Raw genomic sequence first — 24789 nt, forward strand, 5'->3', positions numbered from 1 at the left:
TATACATGGTTATTAGATCGCTCCTCAGTCTTCTTTTTTCTAGACTAAATAATCCTAATTTCGCTAAGTAGTTCAAGGCAGGCGAGCGGTTTGGGTCTTCCAGATTTTCTCTCTATAACTATGCTTCGCTCGGAACCTGTACTTTAGACCTATTCCACCATAAAAATAGCAAAATATGGGTAGACTTGGGGGTAGCTCTCTCTCAACATAATCCTTTGGCGTCTTTATGGTCAGGGAGGAGTGCAGATGAACAGAGTGGCGTTCTCTTCTTTCTCACTAGGAACGTGGTCCTATTCATCATACATGGTAACAGAAAACTCTACATATCATCCATACCAGGCCCATTAACATCAATTTCCGTCAACTCTGCTTTTCCTGCAGGCTTGAATAAAACAATTTTTCTAAACAAGCATAAAGACAAATATCCAATTGTTTATGAATACATAGACTACTCCAAAACTAAAACTTTACAGGCAATTTTTTCTGAAAAGTAGACTCAGACTAAGGCTAAGTTCACATTTGCTTATGTGTCCGCAGCGTATCGTCTACATGAGCAAGCGCATGCCAAAACGCATGCAAAAGCATGCTTACGCCTGCATATCATCTTGCGCATGACGCAAACAAAATCCCTGCGTATGCATACGTTTAAATGCGTTTTGGCAAGCGTTTGCGTTTTTTATGCGCATGGTGGAGACGGTGACATCATTTTCTGGACATGCACAGTCTAAAGTATGCATGCATATCGAACGCATGCGTACGCATGCCCTTGCGTACCAATGCGTTCCCATAGACAGTAATGCGCTTTTTGGACGCAAACATCCACAATAATTCGCACGTGAACGATTGTGCAATATTCGATGCCTCAATAAATGCAACATGTTACATTTGCCAGACACCGCCGCACACCGCAAAGCAATGCATGCGTACGCATTTGCATTGAAACGCATGCAAAAGCATGTCCCTGCGTACACCATGTTTTAGATATGTACGCATGACGCATGCGGATCGTATGCTGCGCACAGATACGCAAATATGAACCCGGCCTAAGCAAGCCAACCTTTTTAGGCCACTTACATCTTTTGAATCTCAATGCCTGGCGGGAAGCCCTCCAGATCATACCATCTCTCTACTGTACCGGACATTCCAAGAGAATCAAATGACATCACACGATCCCCCTTTTTTCTTCTCAAGATGGAAGACTGAATTGAGTAAACCCCTAACGCCTGAGGATCGCTCTAAGTTCTCTCTAAGATTCTCCTATTCACATTCAGATCCTCGCTTTGTTCAGTGTCCCAAGAGAGAAGATACAAGTTATTAACTCGGTGGTACAGGTGCCCATCCAACGTTCAGTCCATGTTCCCTAGAACACCGGACAAATGTTGGAAGGGAAAGAGTTCGTAATCACACATATGGTGGTCATGTCCACCTATTAAAAGTCTCTGGTTAGAAATATTTTACCTGTACAATAAATTGGAATTTTCCTTTATATCTTTGTGACATCTCAATCTCCAAATTTAAGAAATGCTTACTCCGACATTTCCTAACAGCTATAAGAAAATCAATTCCACACTACTGGAAACAAACAAATCCCCCATCACGCTCTAATTTTGTATCAGAACTTAATAATATCTTTAGAATGGAACAATTGATAGGCCTAAGTACCAGAAATTCGGATAAGATATATAGCACCTGGGCACCTTGGATTGCATTGAGGGAGACTGAGGAACTGACCATCTGGTTAAACTGAACGGTCTAGCAACCACAAAATAATTCATGTTTACTTACTTATCCTAATGTGGTACTAGCCGACCCTGACCTGTCGCTAGAACAACTAAAATAAGTCATACCGGATGAGTAAAAAGGTCCCCCCTACTTCCCCCCTCTTATGCTCCTCTACGATCTCCTACTTTCTCTATTTACCCTACCCTTTTCTTAACCCTTCTAGCCTGTTTTAATCTGCACACTACTCATCTTTTTCTTTCTCTACTTTTCTCGTTATAAGCTACTTTGAAATACTTAGATATTTTATGAGCAATTCAGATAATCTCTTTAAGTTTTCACTTCACTATCTAATTTACCTATAAGCTCATTTCCAAAATGCTGTGTTACGTAACTTAGTGAATTTAACTATGTCAAGTTTTTGTCTTTTGCATCTTTAATTGTATGAATATTCTAATTTGACTGCAAAACAATTATTAAAATTTTGATTTACAAAAAAGTTACTGCTTGCACCCATTATAAAATATTACAATATTTTGCAAAATAAAAAAGATATATTGTTAAATTGGAAACATCCTAAAAGACCTTAACAAGCTGTGTGGATATGGGAAGTGAATAGTGTACGTATGTATAAACTTACATATTCGGCAAGAGGATACCCAGATACATTTCATAAGATCTAGGAATGATAGATGGCACTGCCACAACCTGTGGTGTAGGTTATTGACTGTAGGAAAGGTGTTCGTGCCAGTCGCACCCCTTATTTTTCTCTCTGTTGTTTTTTTACGTTGCGTCTATATTTCGGCAGTTGGGGTAGTTGAGGACAACAGTTGTAAATACATAGTATTCACTTTCTGATCAGTATAAGAGATTGTGGTTATGAATAACGCATGCTTTTATTGTACCGCTGTTTATCTACTACGCACAATTCATTCTTCTTATGTATATGCGGTTTTATCTTTTATTGTAACCACTTGTGATCATAATGTTGTTGTACAACTCATTAAATAAAATGTTCCTTTAAAAAAAGAAAAAAAAATTGTGTGTCTATGACCGCATAATGATCCATCTCCGGGCGATCATTTGATCAATGATTGTTCAATCATTGACCTACTTCTATCTAATGCACTGTATGTGGCCACCTGTAAAGCCCATTGAGTCGATGGATTATAGGGATCTATGGTGTCAAACTTCAGACTGATTCAGAAAAATCAGCAAAAATATTTACTTTTACAGAGCTAAGATTAGTGATTAGGCCAAAGCAGACCAAATGTTCTAGGCATTTCAAGATGAACAGATGCTTGGAGCATTCAGTAGTTAAGTACCGGTAATTATAATACAGATTATTTTGTACAAATACTGTTTATGGGGGTCATAAGACTGAGTTCACATTGTATATCTGTAGTGGATTTTTTGTTGGCATTGAACAAAGTTTAGTGCAATGTCGTCTTGACACACTGTGACAAAATTCGGTGCCGATCTGAGTGCTTGCTGCAGACGGTCATTAGAGGTCATATCTTTATTGGAAACTTTATGCCACATGTGGATGTAGTCTAACCAAAAAGAGCGAGTTGGATTTTTTTCTCGCTTAATTTCCACAGTGCTTTACAGTAATCTGCACTTCTGGGCTACAGTGCTAACCACTGAGCCACCATATGTTTTGTGCTAACTACTGAGCCACCGTATATTGTAAACGGGTTGTCCTCATTAATATTACAGCCATGTCATCTTTCAATTTTTTATTATTCATTTTTGTAACTATTAGCCTGAGTCTCCGAGTTAGGGAAATCACCCTGTAAACCATCTCCTTACTGGGGGGGCAAAGAGTCATTGTCTGCTTTGGAATAGGTTTGGATTATTTGTAGGTGGTCTTGGGTTTTACACCAGCTGGTGAAGGTTTGTGTGAACTCACATATTTCTCCATTGTGTTTCAGGCGACAAATTGAAGAATCTTCCAAGCCCAAGAGACAATCGCAGCAGATTGACAAAGCTGTGACAACAAATTATAAACCAGTGTCCAACCATGCGAATAATGTAAGTAGCTACCATGGCATGTACAACATAGACCTTGAACATATTGCATAATTTATTAATTTTACTTGTTTTTTTTTTCCGGGTTATTAACGTATATTTTAACCCGATAATAATCTTGAGAAAGGCGTCGAAATGTGTTGGTGTGAATTATAAACCTTGCCTAAACTGTCCAGATCTCTTCCTTTCCGTGAGCGCCGCACATCATGATATTCTTTGCCAATCCATATCGTATCGACTGAGCAGGAGGGTTTTAAAGATCAATTTACAGCTAAAGGTACACCTATAGAGAATCAGTATATACAAGACTTTGAGTTGTCTTCTGCCTGTCAAGAAATGTAGTTCAGCAGTTAATTAAGGTGCAAGATAATCGTGAATGCGTTTTCTTAGGAACGCACTTTTCATAATAATCCTGCAGTCTAAACAGGCAGGTGATCACCTGACAAGCAAACGCTCATTCGTTGGGTGAAATGATCTTTTGGGCTCCACAAACGATCATCGTTCTCAACAGCCCATGGTTCTGTGTAAACAGGTTCATGCTGCTGAGAGCAATGGCAGCCTAGGTGCTCTGAGCCATCTATTACTGATCGTTCTGTCTGTATTGTGTATGAGTTCTGTCTGTATAAATGGCCACCGGTCGGCAAACAGACATCTGATCGGTCATGTAGTGCCCCATGATGGCGCATGTGAGCAGACCCTTAGATACATTAGTTCTGGAAAAGTCGTGAGGCAGACAGTGCTTCTATTAAGACTGCTTAGAGCAGGAATGACACCGTTTCATTAGGGTTCACACACTTTAAACAGCTTTTAGCTAAAACCCCTTAGAGTATACCACAGTTAGAGAAGATCCCCATGGTAAATGGCAGCTCAGAAAACATTCGTTCATCGGACAACTGCTTTTAACGTGAATCGATGCGTGGGCAGCATGTACCAGACACCGTCTGTATGAACTCAGGTATGTTTGACTCTGAAATGCTGCGGCGTTCGAGAAAAACAAGCTTTGAAAGCCGCTGGGGACAGAGACGTGCTGTAGACTGGTCGTACAGGCGGGTGCCCGGTGGCTTCTCCCCACTGCCTTGGAGTAACAGGTTTCGGCCTACTGACACATATAGGCAGAGACCTATTCAGGGCAGTGGGTGGGGAGAAGCCACCTGTGTATCTGACTAGTCTACAATGCTGTCTCTGTCCCCAGTGGCTATTGAAGCATATTTTCCTCTGAAAAGCTGCGGCATTGCAGAGTCAGACTCATATTTGACTCTGAAGCATAGCTAACCAAGTTCATACAGCCAATGTCTGATAAATGATGCCCACGGATCGGGCAGCATGTATCAGGTGTCGTAATAATCGTTGTTTTATTTTTGTATTTTTCCCCATAAGTCAATATTACAAATAAAATTAAGAAACTATGGACTGATCTTTCCTTTTCCCATGATGGATCTAGGTTAGGAACAGCAGAATTTCTGTGTGCCTCTATCTCCTCCTGCATCTATAGAACTTTATAAGCACCAACTGTCATCTCTGATCTCAGTGATGTGAAAATCTGTCTTCACAATTATTATTATACATTTTAACTAAATCCAGATTTCTCTCAGTAGAAATAATGCAAAGATATTTTCAGGTGTACTATTAAAGATGAAAACTATGGTTACTAATTAGTAATTACTAATTAGTAATTATGGTTACTAATTAGTAATGTTGTTTCCCCTGAATTTCATTTTTCAATTTACTGAAACCTGGGGTATAAACATTGCTAAATCTACCTCCGTATGGTGCTGCAGCATTTAAGTTGTATTTAGAAAAATGATAACTTTTTTATAATGACATGACCATTGAGACTTTTCGACTTTGATATATACGCAATTGGGAAACTTCCAAGGTGACAGAATGAAGAAAATAACTGTCTGTGTCTGTACAAGGCCACTCTGCGGGAACTTCCAAACTGAGGTGTGTGGCTGACTTTCATCAGTACAGTCAGGTCAGTCCTGGAAATCCAGAGGATCGGTGTCACATACACACTTCTCATCACGAGACGCGGGGTGCACCTGCAGGGGTTAATTTGTCCCCTCTTAGGCTATGTGCACACGTAGGAAATGTGGTGCAGAATTTTCTGCACTAAATCTGCATCTGCAGATTTGATGCAGTTTCTGTGCAGTTTCTGTGCAGTTTCTGTGCAGTTTCTGTGCAGTTTCTGCGCAGTTTCTATGCAGTTTCTGTGCAGTTTCTGTGCAGTTTTTGTGCAGTTTCCCAACACTCAACCTCTGTTTTAAGCTATAATTTGAGCATCAATCACATCCCAAAACAGTCCACACACTCTGTCTACACAATACACTGCCACCACTCATCAAACACATGGAGTGATGAATCCCCCGAAATATGCTTCTGTCCGACACTCAAATAATGGCTATGCGTACTTTAGAGCATAGAAGGATAAAACTTTAAAGATTTAAGTTTTAATATAAAAATACACAAGAAAATATATAAAAATGTAAAAATGAAAAGATACATAAATATGCAAAACAGTTATAAAATAAAAATGGAGAAATCACAGAAATATCTAAACCTTTCCGTCTGCAGTTCTCTTCTGTTTCCTTGAGGGAAGGGGAAATTAATTATGGATCACAACCAGCATAGGCAGGCCCCCACATGTGAACAACTTTCTTTTGTGCAACCCAATTTTTATATGCTTGACCGTGGCTCGGGTTTCCAGGACAGCATGGATTGGACTATTTAAAAATATCCATGTGACTTGACGGTGGGCTAATTTAGGGGCTAGGGCCTTGCATTTCAAATATCCTGTGTCTCTAGCTACTCCTTCCATACAGTGCATAGGAAATACTCAGCTTGGTTATAATGATCATTTGCTAACCCTTTGAAGCTCAAAGTGATAAGGTGGGGTGTCGGGATTGATACTTTGTACTCATACCAAGAAGACCCCTTTGTTCTGAGTTCTTGCAATACTGATAGTGGTTAGCACTGCAGCCTTGCAGCGCTGGAGTCCTGGGTTCAAATCCCACCAAGGACAACATCTGCCAAGTTTTTAGGTTCTCCCCATGTTCACGTGAGTTTCCTCCGGGTACTCCGGTTTTCTCCCACATTCCAAAGACATAATTACAGGGAATCTAGATTGTGAGTCACAATGAGGGCAGTGTCAATAATGTCTGTAAAGCGCTGTGGAATTAATGGTGCTATATAAGTGAGTAAAACAATTAAATATGGTAATAAATACTGGTACATCCAGTTTGTCCATTTGGTGTAGGAGCAGTTTGCTTATGGCAGACTCTACTCCATGCTAATTCATTTTTTTTACAGTCGGCATGACCTTTCTTTAAGCTTTTGTATATTTAAATTGGCACCTTGAATATGTATCTGTGGTATGATTGTTCTTTCTAAAAATGTAAGTGAGCTTCTCCCGGCTAGAAATGGCTTCTGACACTTCAGAGAGCCACGTATTGCCCCAGAGGCTGCAGATATTCTGCCTCCTGTTCTGCTTACATGGGCAGATAGAGGGTGAACATAATGAAATGAGACAGACATTGGCCTCAGAATCACTGGAGTCTATTCCTCTAGTCTGATGACTTCTCTGAAGATTACATGAGTGGCACGTCAGTGCATGTAATGGCTTTACTCGTTCGCACCGTGCTCGAGGGCTTTATAATTTGTATAATTATTTTTCGGCAAACACAAGATGCCAATATAAAAAAAAATTGCAGAATTCCTCTGTGATTTATTAGCTAAAAACTATTGCTGGTTGTTCAGTTTTCTGTCAAAATGTAAAAAGCTTCATTTGTATTCTAGGAACACACACAAACAGAAAAAGCACCTTAAATTCATAATGATTGGCAAGTAATAATGAACCTATGCTTGTTTTATGAAAATAGAGGGGAATTTTCAAAGACATCATACAACGTTTATTATATGACATTTATTATAATCTACCCTGTGATTAGTCTGTATTGTTTTGTGGATGATCACATGATTGCACGTTCACTGCCTGGCTCTGAACCCACCAAGCAATGATTCTCAAGCAATTTTCTAAATGCTTTAACCAGATTTTTAAGATTTTGAGACCAAAATTCTGCTCATATGACAACAGGAGAGTAGCTCCTTTGCCTGACTGCCAAGGTTTGACAGCCATTTTCTCTTCTTTGGACTAGTGAAGATCTCTGTTGTCAGAAGAGTTTTATATAGGAGTGTTCCCCAATTCTAGTCTTTAGTACCCACTATAGATTATTTTTTATGGATTTCTTTCAGAGGAGTCTGTCAGTAGGATCATCCCTCTAAAGCGGTCGAAATGGGCATGCAGGTCATAAATAGCTGAATAAAATGATACCTTGATATCTGTGATCCAATGTCTTATGACCTATGACAGATCTCCCTGAGAATCTGCCTCCAGAGCTTATTTTAAATGAAAGTAGGTGTTACCTATCTAATGACTGACCGTTATAATGACACTCGGCAGAACTGATCTTTTTCTCATTACAAACACATCTACAGCTGCATTTGTCCTCTCATAGTGCTGTCCGCTCTGCTGTACAGTTGTATCTGATTATAACTAACACTGTACATCAAAGATGAACTTTGTTTCATTACAAACTCACTTGCAGCTTTCTTCACACAGTACTGTTAGCTTTGCTGTACTGCCCCTGGCCCAACACTGGTTCCTTGTGGGATGGAAGTTAGATAAGATTTAGTTGAAATCAGGCACCTCTGTGGCCGAAAAGGCAGCACTTTGAGAGAAGAGCTGAAGATGGGTTTGTAATGAGACAAAGCTCAGCTCTGCTAAACCTTTAGTTGTAATAACTCATAGGTAAGCACTGAGACCAGGAGAGCAAAGAGTCAGTCATTGCGCATCACACTGATGATGCCCCTTTCTTTTAAATTAAGCTCTGGAGGCAGATTATCAGGAATATCAGTGTCCGGCACATAGATCTTAACAGCTCAGTTACAATTAATAAAAATGTAGATTTTTCTGGAATAAGACATCGGATTGCAGATGTCAAGTTGTCATATTCAACTTCCTATGATCTACATGGCCATGTAAATTGCACAGAATTGTTGACCTTTTGACAAACTCTCTTTAATATTGCACAGGTGATAATTCCATCCATGGATAGTTGCATTTCATTGAAATCTATATAATATAATTAAACAGCCAGATAAGTGTTCTCAGTTTATGCTGTATCTGAACAAAACATTTTGTTAAATGCCAATTGTTAATACCACACAAGTCAAAATTTAATTATATATCTAGTGTATAGTCTTCAAAATTAATTGTTCAGAAATCTCTTTGATGTGGTGTAAAGACACAGCCCTTGTACTCTCACCAGCAACACTGGTGAGTCCTGAAAGTGGGTGGAACGCACGCGGTAAGGATTCAGAATTTTGCAGTCTGAAAGTGACTGCAGCCTTTCACTACAAGACCAGTCAATCCCTTTCAGCCCCTTAGTCTCAAGAGATTCATATTATTAGCAATAATGTCCTCATTTAAAACATAACTCTACTTTCAGTTGACTTCTCGGAATACACTTTGTGTAAATGAGGATTAACATTATTTCTGGTAATTTTTTCACCCAGCACTAGAACTAACTTTTTGCTTTCCTACTTTTGTTTCCCTCTAGCTCCTTTCCCTTCTCTCCATACGGTTTTATATCTCTCACTGCAGACAGATTTGTACACCGATTTAATCAGTTTTTGAGATTGAATGATAAGGGCATGGAGACATTGGGTCCACTTCATCAAAATTTTCCACAGAATTCTGGAATAAAAGATTTGTAAGGTCACAAAATTTAGGCGCAACTTAGAGTTAAGTCACATTTTTTCAATTGTTGATGTTTTGACACCAGTTTCTCCCATCTCTGACAAAGTGGGCAGAGCTGGGGCAAGGCAAGGGTGCCGCAGGGGCAGGATGCTACAGCTTGTCTAATTCTATGACATGAAGTCAATTCTCACAGACATGCAATGAGTCGGGGAAGTCAAAGAGTCTGAAGTCAAAAGCGAGGAGGGTACGTCAAAGACATGCTTTTAAGACAAATGGATAATCAGAGGTACAGTTAGGTCCATATATATTTGGACAGAGACAACATTTTTCTAATTTTGGTTATAGACATTACCACAATGAATTTTAAACAAAACAATTCAGATGCAGTTAAAGTTCAGACTTTCAGCTTTCATTTGAGGGTATCCACATTAAAATTGGATGAAGGGTTTAGGAGTTTCAGCTCCTTAATATATGCCACCCTGTTTTTAAAGGGACCAAAAGTAATTAAACAGATTAAATAATTTTAAATAAAATGTTCATTTCTAATACTTGGTTGAAAACCCTTTGTTGGCAATGACTGCCTGAAGTCTTGAACTCATGGACATCACCAGACGCTGTGTTTTCTCCTTTTTGATGCTCTGCCAGGCCTTCACTGCGGTGGATTTCAGTTGCTCTTTGTTTGTGGGTCTTTCTGTCTGAAGTTTAGTCTTTAACAAGTGAAATGCATGCTCAATTGGGTTGGGATCAGGTGACTGACTTGGCCATTCAAGAATATTCCACTTCTTTGCTTTAATAAACTCCTGGGTTGCTTTGGCTTTATGTTTTGGGTCATTGTCCATCTGCAGTATGAAACGACAACCAATCAGTTTTGCTGCATTTGGCTGGATCTGAGCACACATTGTCTCTGAATACCTCAGAATTCATTCGGATGCTTCTGTCCAGTGTCACATCATCAATAAACACTAGTGACCCAGTGCCACTGGCAGCCATGCATGCCCAAGCCATCACACTGCCTCTGCTGTGTTTTACAGATGATGTTGTATGCTTTGGATCATGAGCTGTACCACACCTTCGCCATACTTTTCTCTTTCCATCATTCTGGTACAGGTTGATCTTGGTTTCATCTGTCCAAAGAATGTTCCACCAGAACTGTGCTGGCTTTTTGGATGTTTTTTTAGCAAAGTCCAGTCTAGCCTTTTTTTTCTTGATGCTTATGAGTGGCTTGCACCGTGCAGTGAACCCTCTGTATTTACTTTCATGCAGTCTTCTCTTTATGGTAGATTTGGATATTGATACGCCTACCTCCTGGAGAGTGTTGGTCACTTGGTTGGCTGTTGTGAAGGGGTTTCTCTTCACCATGGAAATTATTCTGTGATCGTCCACCACTGTTGTCTTCCGTGGGCGCCCAGGTCTTTTTGCATTGATGAGTTCACCAGTGCTTTCTTTCTTTCTCAGGATGTACCAGACTGTTGATTTTGCCACTCCTAATATTGTAGCAATTTCTCGGATGGGTTTTTTCTGTTTTCGCAGCTTAAGGATGGCTTGTGTCACCTGCATGGAGAGCTCCTTTGACCGCATGTTTACTTCACAGCAAAACCTTCCAAATGCAAGCACCACACCTCAAATCAACTCCAGGCCTTTTGTCTGCTTAATTGAGAATGACATAATGAAGGGATTGCCCACACCTGTTCCTGAAATAGCCTTGGAGTCAATTGTCCAATTACTTTTGGTCCCTTTAAAAACAGGGTGGCATATGTTAAGGAGCTGAAACTCCTAAACCCTTCATCCAATTTTAATGTGGATACCCTCAAATGAAAACTGAAAGTCTGAACTTCAACTGCATCTGAATTGTTTTTCTTAAAATTCATTGTGGTAATGTCTATAACCAAAATTAGAAAAATGTTGTCTCAGTCCAAATATATATGGACCTAACTGTAAAGAGTGCGTTAAAGGCAAAAGGCGTAATCCAAACGAGTAGTCAAAATGCAATTCCAAGGTCCGGCCACAAGGGTCAGAAAATCATAATCGAGAACAAACACATGGCAGAGCAAGGCTACAACTGGCAATGTTCATTGTTAGCCAGCTAAATAGACAGAATGGGTGACACTTGGAGGAAACCCCACAGGCCCGGCCAGATTGGATGGCTTGGCTGTCACTCACAATACTTGACAGCCCAGCATGCCCTTAATCCCATTGTGCGGCAGAGCTGTCACTCACAGCGTTCTTAGGACCCCGTGAGTGGTGGAATTGTGACAATTCATTACTAGAGATGAACGAACTTGTTTGTTTTTTTGTCCCCGAATCTGATTTCGACATATTCATGCCGAATGTATGTTTAATGATCGGTTACAAACATATTCGGGAATTTCTACTCCCATTGATTCTAAGAACGTTCATCTGTGTTCGACAAATATTGCAAAAACAATATTTGATGCCAATCGTATTCGGACCGAATCCGAACAAATTCGCTCATCTCTATTCATGATGAGCTGTGGTGTTCCCTACGTTAGAAATTTCATTCCATTACCTGAATGGAATAAGATTTTGGGCATGGCGCATGAAAGTGCACACCACTCGTCAGACGAGACATCCCCTCATCAAGACCGGTGGGAACAACGCTGGTCTTGATGAATTGAGAGTTCCTATATATAACTAAAATATAACTTTTATTTCTGAACAGTTAAAAAAGGTGCAAACATCTAGTGCTGACAAAAGTGCAAAGTGCATACGTACAACATGGAGACACATATAAAAACATGTGAGCATATAACCGCGCAGTAAGACACTATTTAGTATGTAAAACATACGCTAGTATCTTGAACAGAAACAGGCTAGAGACCATGAATCCGTAAACCTCTAGATCTCACGGCTCTATACCACAACTGTAGTCATATGGTAGGATGACGCCCCAGCAGGCTATAATAGATTACCAGCCTCTAGGTAACTGCTGTTGCATTAACAACGTACCCCTACCATGCGGTATATAACTCTTTCTAATGCTCAAAGAAATGCAGTGACCCTGTTGTCATTCAAATACCCTCTACAGACAACAACTTAGGGCAAAGACACATAACGAGTCACATGCGTAATATAACCAATGATACTCATCAGTCTTCTGCTAGTCATCCTCTGGAGACCTGGTGCAGTGCTTCTTCGTAAGAGATCTGCAAGATTTCAGAGAGAATAAAGCCTATGATAGTCGGAGCCTACCAGTGAACCCCAAACAAAATAGACCCCAAGAGTCAGATTTATCATCTTCTGAGGCAGAATTCTCAGACCCCGAGACAAGGTTCAAAAACGCAAGAGGGAAGTCTAGAGGAAGAGGAGGGGCACGGGGAGGTAGAGGATCAAATAGGGGTTCACCTCAGGGAGATCGTTTTTTTAGACCTCAGTTATCCTCTGAGGAACAGGTTCAACCCCAGAAATCCATTATAGGCCAGAGTATCATTAATTTATCCTCTAAACCTCTGAGTGAGGTACAGATGGTGGTCCTTAGTAAAGGCCTGTCTTTTGTCCCTACCACAGACTATGATAGCTTCGAAGCCATAAAAAATCTTAATTTATTTGTCAGACAATTGAAGTGGAAAAAATTCTTTATTAACGAAGATAAAAAACGATGTTCGGAATTGGGCATAGATGAGGATCTTCTTAGGGACGTCAGATTCCTTTTCCATCTAGGAGATGTAGACCCGAATGATATGGGAGAGGGACCATTTACAACTCTAAAAAATAAAAGTAAACGCATGCCCCCATTTTCAAGGGATATAGGCCCCATAGACGTTTTTTTGAATGTAGTTACCCAGGAGTTGAGAGACTTAGAATCTACTAGACACAAAAGGTCACCACATAATGTCACGATATGGTATGAAATATCATATAAGTTTAGTTGCTCGTCAGCTCATGAGGTGGGCTAAACCCCCCCTTCACTAGCTGACTCTACTTGTTTCTCTCTGGGCTACGGACTGTATGCTAGAAGGGGTTTTTATTGCCCTGGGGTCGTAAATTCCAGGCTCAGAGGAAAGTCCCTCACCCCTCCCACCTTCACTAGTCAGAACTGGTAAAGTGGCTCCAAAATTCATGAAAGATCCTTTGTTTGGTTTTGGTACGATATTATGCACCATGTTTACGGTAAGAACACGAAAATATATATTCGTATTCCCACTCGGTGTAGGTACCCATCCCTTGAAACTCGGGCTTCTAACTCCGTCTGGTAAAGAAGTAGGGTTTTCTCTGTAAATATGTATCCCAGATAGGACATATTTGATCTCATTAGAATGCTCACGTTAACCCAAGATGATTGATGGGTTTGTTAGACTATGACGTGTTTTGTAGTGAAGTTATAGAAATTAGAGAGAATAGTTTAAAGTTTAGGCAGAATGTAGAGAGAGGAGGGTCTGGATAAGCCAGCCTTTCTGTGATGTCACAGCCTTAATGTTTTAAGTGTCTGGCAGGCTCTGAGGAGTGACTTGCTGCTTGATTTCTTGTCTTCTCCTGGAAGAGCCCTGCTCACGTCCAAATGAGCTGAGACGTATGGGAAAAACTGCCCCAGCCTGGTTGCCTGTCATGCTTTGAACATGTAAGTGTTGCTTTTTCTCATTTATTCCCTTTATGTTATAATTACCCTTGTACATATTTGCAATTGTCTCATTTGTAACATCTTTATAAACTATTTTTGATAAAGCACTGCCTAATTATTTTTAATGGGATATACTATTATATGTTAGTTCTTCTCCATGCTCTAAAAACCGTACCATAAGTCTTCTGAAGTGAAATACGCTACTGTTACTGTTGTGTTGGGTTAGCTTCGGACCCGTTTAATCGAAGCTGGTGGCAGCGAAAGTGCGCTGACTGTTGGATTATGCTGAAGCAACTGCGGGTTTGATAATTATTGTTCCTGCCTGAGTGGGAGTAGTTATCGCGTCGCTGCAGCGTGCCCAATAGCCAGTACATAGCAGGCAGCCTTTCTGGCGACTAATTACCCAGGGTGCAGTACCTAATCTGACCTGAGAGTAAGGGGGGCGCCAGAGAGCTGCAAGTGTTAAGTGGAACTGTAAGCGGGATATACATAAATCCCTGCAGTTCGTGGTATATAGAAAAGCAGTGGGATACCTAGAATAAGCCCCTGCTGTAAACTAAGAGGTCAATAGCCTTGTGTGTGGTTTTTCATCACATCGTGGAGTGGAGGGATAACGAAGATAAGCCCCCCTGCACATGTGATAGCCGTCTGTTGGCCTAAAGTCACCTCAATCCGTGACGTAGGGGTGACGGTCACGGTGTGAATCCTGACCCATTGGTGACAGCGGTCAGGGGAATCGTGACACATAACATGACCAAGATTGAGATGGATAGTCTGTGTGAACTCGAAAAAGATCATGAACGAGTGATAAAACCCTCGGATAAAGGGGGTAATGTGGTGGTGATGGATGTGATGCAATATAGGGGCGTCATCCTACCATATGACTACAGTTGTGGTATAGAGCCGTGAGATCTAGAGGTTTACGGATTCATGGTCTCTAGCCTGTTTCTGTTCAAGATACTAGCGTATGTTTTACATACTAAATAGTGTCTTACTGCGCGGTTATATGCGCACATGTTTTTATATGTGTCTCCATGTTGTACGTATGCACTTAGCACTTTTGTCAGCACTAGATGTTTGCACCTTTTTTAACTGTTCAGAAATAAAAGTTATATTTTAGTTATATATAGGAACCCGCTTTTTTCCATTTAGTCAGATTTGGTTCTTCTTGATTACTTGAGCCTAGCTTGGTTCTCTCTTGATGAATTGAGCCCAAAGAGACTAATAAGTGGGAATTAAGCATATTTCTCTAATTAGCTATGTCACAAAGTTTATCTTGTATTTTGCATTTATGAAAAATGTAATTGTGTATTAAATAGAAACTTCAAACATGTTTTCCATAAGCCTGCATCTTAGTGTCTGTATACTTTTGACTATATAGTGTGCTAAAACCCAAGAGGAAAGCAGAATGAGCATATACCCTATGGCACAGCGTTTCCCAAAACTCCAGTCCTCGCGGCCTCCAATAGATCGTGTTTTCAGGATTTCCTAAGTATTGCACCGGTGCGAGACCATATGGCAATTTCTGCTGCCGTGATAATACTTACATTACCTGTCAAATACTAAGTAAATCATGAACTCTTGATCTGTTTGGGAAACACTGCTGTAATAAGTAAATAAGTATATAGTCGTAGTAGTACATGTAAATAACACAGGGGACTTGGTTAACATTATTTTGATAAAGAGCAAAAGCCATCCCACCACAATAAGATGTACCCAATCGGGACGGTCCTATCCTGTCTCTTCGTATTAACCCCTTACCTTGTGTCAGCAGACCTCCGTGTGAATAAGGGCAGAGTTTTGTCCTCAAAGTGGCCACGTCACAGACTGTTATTTACATGTACTATTACTATTTACTTACTATAGGGTATATGCTGATTTTGTTTATTTGCTTGGGTTTTGTCTGTGAAACGGCGACTTGTGGACGTGTTTTTACACATACACACACATTCACTAACTTAAGCTCCAGCTCATTTCTTTGATTGTATATTGTGCTATTCTCTCTACTACCAAATCAAAGGTACACCTAAAGGCCCCCATATACATTAGACTACTTATCTGCCAAACCCGCCAATATTGACGGGTTCGGATGACAACCTAATGTGTAGGGGTGTTTAAGAACTTAATTATTGAGTGAAGAAATTCCAGAAATAAATGAGACGTTTTGGTCAATACCTGACCTTCATCAGTCATCTGGATAGAGGAGATCTGTGTGTCAGCGCGCTGTGTGAGAGTCTGCAGTGTCCACTGCTAAGACAGGAAGCGCTCTATCATAGAGGACACATGAGCAGTCAGCAGAGAGAGCGCACCGGTGAGTCGGGCAAGATAGTTTCCGGTTGAATGAACGTTCAGCTAACAGCTATCTAATGTGTATGGGGACTTAGGCCTCTATACTATAAATCATGCACATCTAAAAATGATTTATTGTGATATTTGGGAAAAGTACGGGTCCAATATGAAGACTCGCTCCCACACCCAATATAAATTACAATGGTTTCCCTGAAACTGAATGAGTTTGCATAATTCTTTTACAGTGATTGATGGCCAATTTCCCAGTAGTTTATGCAAAGTACTTAGTAGATTGGCTACATGCATCCATTTTATATGCTACCCCACAATCATTGAATGATCTGTGCCTGTTAATTATTGCTGCTTATTACATTTCACCATTATCCTGCTGTAGTTTTTGTTTTAGCATGGTGATTTATACACAAGACATTACAACTCTGCTGCTCTTTACATCTGGATGATACTGAAGATGTTTACTGAATAATTTGTGCTTGCTGGATACTTAGGCACTATCATGTGTCTCAGCCGCAGCTGGAAGATCACCATAATTGTGTTCCACACGACTGTTCAAAGTATTTCAAGTGTTTATTGTTGGCTGCGGTCCAGCACTTTAGAGAACGAGATGAATAATCTGTTCTTAAAGTAGAAATTCTGTGGCGGTCCATCCGTCCGCAGCTGTGACTATCTGCTGAGCTCTTAGAGGTGACATTGTGCCCGATGCTCAAACATCTCCCTTAGGTTTCCTGTGATATGATCTTCGTATTGATATTAATTCTCGCTCCAGCTGTCTGCCAAATGCTACCCTTCCACATTCAAGTTTATTATTTGTAAATTCTGCAATCGCTGTAATTTCTCGATTTGTCAATAGTCAAAATGTAGTCATTGTGTTTTGAAATCAAAGGCACAAAAGGGTCTTGTGTTTGCGCCTCCATCGTATTGATGATCACTGTTTGTTGCTTGACATCTGTGGAGTAAAGTCAGTTTAGCTTGATTTTTGGCTTTAGTGCTGACTTAGCAAAATCTTTTAATTTTGAAATGCAACAAGTGAAATTATTGAGATGATCCAAGATTCATATGCTTTACATTCACAATGGGTTGTAGATGTAAATTAGGTTTAGTGCTGGCGGGAATGTTGTAATAGTTGGCACTTATGCGCCTGCAGTGGACGGGATCTTCTTGCCTCTTTAGTGGTCTTTCCCCCAGTCCATTTTTTTCCCCACGGACTCATAGACTTGTATTGTCGATTTTGATACAACACTCAGATCAATATCGGACATCGGATTTTGTGCTGTATACTCAGACTTGTGAACAGCCCCCTTCCTCCTTGTTTATATGAACCCCTGCAGAGATTTTGCAGACAGATGAGTAACCAGAACATTCTGAAAAGAGAGGATGTTACTTTATTCCACTGATACGATATCTGAAGTCAATAAAGTGGTTTTTGGCAAAGGCTGGTTGTCCGTTATCGCAGGAGCCTGCCAAATGTATGGGCGACAGTGGAAAGCTAGAGTCTCACATCCGTGTGAGTATTACCATCCGAGAAAAGTGGAACGATTTAAGCTTCAGGCGTCATAATAGTTGCACCAGTTTTTTTCTCACCCACTTTTTTTTTAACTGAAGCAGTTAAGTAATCTGAACCTTTATTATCCATTGAGCCTTTAAGCGTGTTTGATACTTCCGCCTTTCTGCTTACGTCGCAATCTGTCGATTTTTTTAAAATGCAGGATCCTGCAAAAGCATTTTCCCATAGACTTGTATTGCCGACGGATGGCGACTTATGGCCACATGTCGCGTCCGTCATGCACTGGATGCGACGGGTTTTGGCGGCCCGTCGTCACAGAAAAAAGTTCAAGGGAACGTTTTTCTGTACGTCTCATCCAGTGTTTCAGACTGCGCATGCCTGGCAGGAAATATCACTCTCACGATCTTTCCTGTTCGGCAACGCAGATGAAAGTGTGAAAGCAAACACTTCCGTTGGTACGTCGCGCCGAGGCTTCGTGACGCCCCCGTACCGACGGAAGTGTGAAAGATGCCTAAGACGTCGCCCTGGAATGGCACCTGACAGCTACCTGCTGCACAAGCCTGACCTCACCACTAGAGGCTCCAGTGAACACCAAGGTAGTTGCTTAGCCACGCCCCTCCAGGGTAAGTCCGGTCCATGGCACAGTGAGGCCACGAACCATGTGCACCACCTGCGTGACATATCGCTGAATGAAATTCTCTGAGTCATTGTGCTGTCCAAGGAAAAAAATTGAGCGTCAGACTGGAGTAGTTTGGGCCCACCAGAGAAAATCATTCTTGGGGCCCACCATGCCTAAGGGGTACTAGCTGCAGAGTCTTCCCTTAGATTCTATCTTGTGAAGCTGTTAATCAGTGAATTTTTTCCAACTACGGTATATATCTGTCCAAACAATCACCTGACAAACCAGCAAAATGCTCATATGTTGGGTGCAATGATTTTTATGTTTGATTTAAAAACATCCTTATCGGCAGCAGATAATTTTGTGTAAACAAGTCAATTGCTGCTGAGAAGAATTATATTTTTATTAGCACAGAAAGATTGTATTAATTAGTCATGTGCCACATACACACACCAAACACATGACACATACACACCAGTAACATGCTAGACACAGGACACATACATACCAGTACTAAGAAAATATAAAGCTACACATTGGATTGTTTAGAATGGTAAATCTAGAAAATTGGAACTGCATAACTGCCATAGAAAATAGGTAAGTGCTATATTATGTACATATTCAATTTTGAAAAATTGGAAATACAGTATTGCTATAGGAAAATATAGGCAGTACAAGAGATGTGGTGCACTCCGCATGGAAAAAAGGTGCAGGCTGAACACAAAGTCACAGTGTCTATAGAAAAAACAGCCGCACACTCAAGACTTGCAGGTTTTTATGTGAAAGTTGTATTTTTTATTATTAGTACAGGCATCACCAAATGCTTATTAGTGTTCAGAGAAAATGAAGGATAATTTAAGTTACGGTTAACGTTTCGACCAAGGCTGGTCTTTGTCAAAACCACACTTCTAATGGAGGTAGAAAAGGTGCAGAAGCAGTCCGGAGTAGGCGAAGTCTGCAAGGGTCCTGTAGCACTGAGTCCGTCACCAATCGGTGAGCAGTGGTGATGTCATCAAGATTACCCCAGGTCCCTGAGGCTGCGTTCTCAGCCGGGCTGAACTGCGGTGACCGCGGTGACCTTGGTGAGATCACAACTAGCACAGTGAGAAAGTCGCATGGTGCATCGCTGAGCTCAGAGAATTCACCGCAGCTCAGTTTGAGAAATTGCACAGAGGCTTTTAATCACTCCCCACCCCTTCTCCACACAGCCCCTCATCATCGCCCTTCTCCACACAGCCCCTCATCACCCCCATTATTCACACAGCCCCTCATCATCCCCTCGTTCTTCACATAGCCCCTCATCATCCCCCCGGTTCTCCACACAGCCCCTCATCATCCCCCCGTTCTCCACACAGCCCCCCGTTCTTCGCACAGCCCCTCATCAACTTCCCTATGCAGCCCTCTCAAGTAACATCAACCCTTTCCAAAATACATTATCAGAGTGCTCACACTGAGTCCTGGGTCCTCATTCCCATCTGTACAAGGGTCCTGTGTGCAGCCACTCAGTCCTCTCCTCCTCACACAGTTCCATGGTGCAGCCTCTCATGTCCCTCCTCTCCAGCAGCTTAGCACAGCTCTACTTCCTGCTATCGGGTCTTCAGTGAACTGAAGAAGGCCCCGCCCCTTCCGATGACCTCATTCCCTCCAAAAATCAACTCCGTTCTAGACGCCCTCGTGCTGTCTGTGTGTGCAGTCTAATAGTTTGTGATGGAGAGTGCTGTGAGTGCATTGTTCTACACCCAGTGCCCATGGGACGTCTGCACTGCTCTGCAACAAGTGATGTGAAGTGAGCGCTTTCTCATCACCTGCTGTTGCCGGCTTTTATTGATCTCATCGAGAGCTCCTCGATTGAGAGAGCGGTGAGCATCAAAAGAAGCAGCAGGTGATGAGAAAGCGCTCACTTCACATCACTTGTTGCTGAGTAGTGCAGACGGCCCGTGGGCACCGGGTATGGAATAACGCACTCACCGCTTGGTGCACGCGATCACAATAGAGGGCAGAGCAGCCAAATGAAGAAGGCAGAGGTTGTGGTGCTGGCCAGGGGGCGGGCCCACTGAAGGATTCTCCGTTTTCCCGGTGGGCCAGTCCGACCCTGACTGTATGACTATGACTCTATGTCACACGGATTAGTGAATGTAGCCTAATACATGGATGGTCTTGGGCTGCCAAAGAGGGTGGCTCCTTTTGATTCTGGCTAATAGAGTGAAATATGGAGCTGTACAGAAGCAAGATTTGTTCTTGAGAAGTATATTTTAAGGATATTTGTACAGCAGTGTAGGTTTCCCCTTACCAATTATGCCTGAATAGAGAAATAGGACCTACGCTTAGACTTGATAAACGTAGTTACCAGTGACACTACCAACCAGAGCACCCTGGTAAGAAGACTACACATCTACTACCAGAGTGGGACTTAAACTGCAAATTGTATAATCAAACCTCTTGGATTGTAGTTTACTGCGTTCACCCTGGATGGAGTGGCGTTATTTCCTGGTGAGAAATTTTATTCTGAGCACTATGTATTAAAGGTAATAGCCTTGTATAAATTACACTTAGACACTTAGACAGAACTCGTATAGATTGTGCTGATACTTGGGTTGGTTTTTTCAAACTGATCGGCAGCACAATACAAATAGATCACTTGGTATGCATAGGCTGCCATGGTTTTTAGCAGCACGAGTCAAGTTGACGCTGGACGAACCACCCCGAGAATGACAATTTTTTTGTGCTGCAAAACATCATTTCATCCTATGATGGAGTATTATTAATATCTTTGAGTAAAATGCTGCTTTAGAGGTCAGATTTGATAGTCTGCTCTTGGTTTACATCAGGGGTCCTGAAACTTTTTAAACAGGGGGCTAGTTCACGGTCCCTCAGACCATTGGAGGGCCGGAATATAGTTTAAAAAAAAAACTTTGAACAAATTCTTATGCACACTGCACATATCAAAAAAACAAAACTGGAACAAATACAATATTTAAAATGAAGAACAAGTAAATTTAAATCAACAAACTTACCGGTATTTCAATGGGAACTATGGGCCTGCTTTTGGCTAATGAGATGGTCAATGTCCAGTTCCATAATTGTCACTGCTAGTCGTAACAAGTGAAGCAATTTTTCTCTTTCTTGACATCATTTCCTAGGGATTCCAAATTGCTATTAGTAAAATACCAATATATATATATATATATATATATATATATATATATATATATATACAGTGGGGCAAAAAAGTATTTAGTCAGTCAGCAATAGTGCAAGTTCCACCACTTAAAAAGATGAGAGGCGTCTGTAATTTACATCATAGGTAGACCTCAACTATGGGAGACAAACTGAGAAAAAAAAATCCAGAAAATCACATTGTCTGTTTTTTTAACATTTTATTTGCATATTATGGTGGAAAATAAGTATTTGGTCAGAAACAAAATTTCATTTCAATACTTTGTAATATATCCTTTGTTGGCAATGACAGAGGTCAAACGTTTTCTGTAAGTCTTCACAAGGTTTCCACACACTGTTGTTGGTATGTTTGCCCATTCCTCCATGCAGATCTCCTCTAGAGCAGTGATGTTTTGGGCTTTTCGCTTGGCAACACGGACTTTCAACTCCCTCCAAAGGTTTTCTATAGGGTTAAGATCTGGAGACTGGCTAGGCCACTCCAGGACCTTGAAATGCTTCTTACGAAGCCACTCCTTCGTTGCCCTGGCGGTGTGCTTTGGATCGTTGTCATGTTGAAAGACCCAGCCACGTTTCATCTTCAATGCCCTTGCTGATGGAAGGAGGTTTGCACTCAAAATCTCACGATACATGGCCCCATTCATTCTTTCATGTACCCGGATCAGTCGTCCTGGCCCCTTTGCAGAGAAACAGCCCCAAAGCATGATGTTTCCACCACCATGCTTTACAGTAGGTATGGTGTTTGATGGATGCAACTCAGTATTCTTTTTCCTCCAAACACGACAAGTTGTGTTTCTACTAAACAGTTCCAGTTTGGTTTCATCAGACCATAGGACATTCTCCCAAAACTCCTCTGGATCATCCAAATGCTCTCTAGCAAACTTCAGACGGGCCCAGACATGTACTGGCTTAAGCAGTGGGACACGTCTGGCACTGCAGGATCTGAGTCCATGGTGGCGTAGTGTGTTACTTATGGTAGGCCTTGTTACATTGGTCCCAGCTCTCTGCAGTTCATTCACTAGGTCCCCCCGCATGGTTCTGGGATTTTTGCTCACCGTTCTTGTGATCATTCTGACCCCACGGGGTGGGATTTTGCGTGGAGCCCCAGATCGAGGGAGATTATCAGTGGTCTTGTATGTCTTCCATTTTCTAATTATTGCTCCCACTGTTGATTTTTTCACTCCAAGCTGGTTGGCTATTGCAGATTCAGTCTTCCCAGCCTGGTGCAGGGCTACAATTTTGTTTCTGGTGTCCTTTGACAGCTCTTTGGTCTTCACCATAGTGGAGTTTGGAGTCAGACTGTTTGAGGGTGTGCACAGGTGTCTTTTTATACTGATAACAAGTTTAAACAGGTGCCATTACTACAGGTAATGAGTGGAGGAAAGAGGAGACTCTTAAAGAAGAAGTTACAAGTCTGTGAGAGCCTGAAATCTTGATTGTTTGTTTCTGACCAAATACTTATTTTCCACCATAATATGCAAATAAAATGTTAAAAAAACAGACAATGTGATTTTCTGGATTTTTTTTTCTCTGTTTGTCTCCTATAGTTGAGGTCTACCTATGATGTAAATTACAGACGCCTCTCATTTTTTTAAGTGGTGGAACTTGCACTATTGCTGACTGACTAAATACTTTTTTGCCCCACTGTATATATATATATATATATATATATATATATATATATATATATATATATATATATATATATATATATATATATATATATATATATATATAATACTAGCTATTGAACCCGTTCTACGCCCGGGTGGCGAGCATTTATATTGGTATATGGTCTCCATCCTGGTATGTGCTGCTCCATCCTGCGTCCCCATCCTGTCATGAGCTGCTCCATCCTGCGTCCCCATCCTGTCATGTGCTGCTCCATCCTGCGTCCCCATTCTGTCATGTGCTGCTTCATCCTGCATCCCCATCCTGTCATGTGCTGCTCCCATCCTGCGCCCCCGTTCTGTCATGTACTGCTCCCATCCTGCGCCCGTTCTGTCATGTGCTGCTGCCATCCTGCGCCCGTTCTGTCATGTGCTGCTCCCATCCTGCGCCCGTTCTGTCATGTGCTGCTGCCATCCTGCGCCCGTTCTGTCATGTGCTGCTGCCATCCTGCGCCCCCATCCTGTCATGTGCTGCTCCCATCCTGCGTCCCCATCCTGTTATGTGCTGCTCCCATCCTGTGCCCCCATTCTGACATGTGCTGCTCCCATCCTGCGCCCCGTTCTGTCATGTGCTGCCCTGTTCTGTCATGTGCTGCTCCCATCCTGCGCCCCCGTTCTGTCATGTGCTGCTCCCATCCTGCGCCACCGTTCTTTAATTTGCTGCTCCCATCCATATGCCCCATACGCTGTTCCATAAAGGTTTATGGCCCCCATAAAATGCTCCATAGTATATGCCCCCATACACTGCTCCAGTATGGTTTATGGCCCCATAAGATGCTCCACTATGGTTGATGGCCCCATAAGATGCTCCATGGTATTATATGCCCCGTATGCTGCTGCAATATATATATAAAAAATACCATACGCTGGGCGCCGAGTGCTGGGGGCCTGAGCAGGCGGGGACACCGGCGCGCTGTGGGGGTCAGGTGCCGGTATCGCCGCTAGTTCAGGCCCCCCAGCACTTACTATATTCACCTGGCCTCGTTCCACTGCTGCACGCCGCCATCTTCCCGGTCCTCTGGCTGTGACTGGTCAGTCAGAGGGCGGCGCCGGCGCGCATTAAGCGCATCATCGCGCCCTCTGAACTAAAGGTCACAGGCCGAGGACCGTGAAGATGGCGGCGTACAGCGGTGGAACGGGACAGGTGAATATAGCACATACTTACCCTCCTGGCGGTCCCTGACTCTCCGGTGGAGATCGCGATGTGCGTTCAGTGCTTACGCATACCGCGATCTCCTGGGAGCGTCACTCTGTGAGGCCCAGACTGCGCCGGCGCTTGCGCAGTCTATAAAGGCTTCGGACAGAGTGACGCTCCCAGCGTTATATTATAGATGCCAACCTGACCCACTCTGTACATTATACATGTGCACCACATTATAAAATTCACATACCAGTAAAACACTACATTCCAATATGGGGCCACTTATGGGG

At 41.9% G+C, this 24789-nt stretch overlaps 1 protein-coding gene across 1 annotated transcript in view; it reads left to right on the forward strand.

The window, feature by feature from the left end:
• GTF2F2 (general transcription factor IIF subunit 2) overlaps positions 1 to 24789 on the forward strand; it is a 345191-nt gene that overhangs the window by 193651 nt on the left and 126751 nt on the right. Inside the window, exon 7 of the mRNA XM_069758261.1 lies at positions 3654 to 3753. Within this exon, the coding sequence (XP_069614362.1) occupies positions 3654 to 3753 (100 nt within the window). The remainder of the gene's footprint in view (positions 1 to 3653; positions 3754 to 24789) is intronic.

The sequence above is a fragment of the Ranitomeya imitator genome, chromosome 3 (assembly GCF_032444005.1).
Source record: "Ranitomeya imitator isolate aRanImi1 chromosome 3, aRanImi1.pri, whole genome shotgun sequence".
NCBI lineage: Eukaryota > Metazoa > Chordata > Amphibia > Anura > Dendrobatidae > Ranitomeya > Ranitomeya imitator.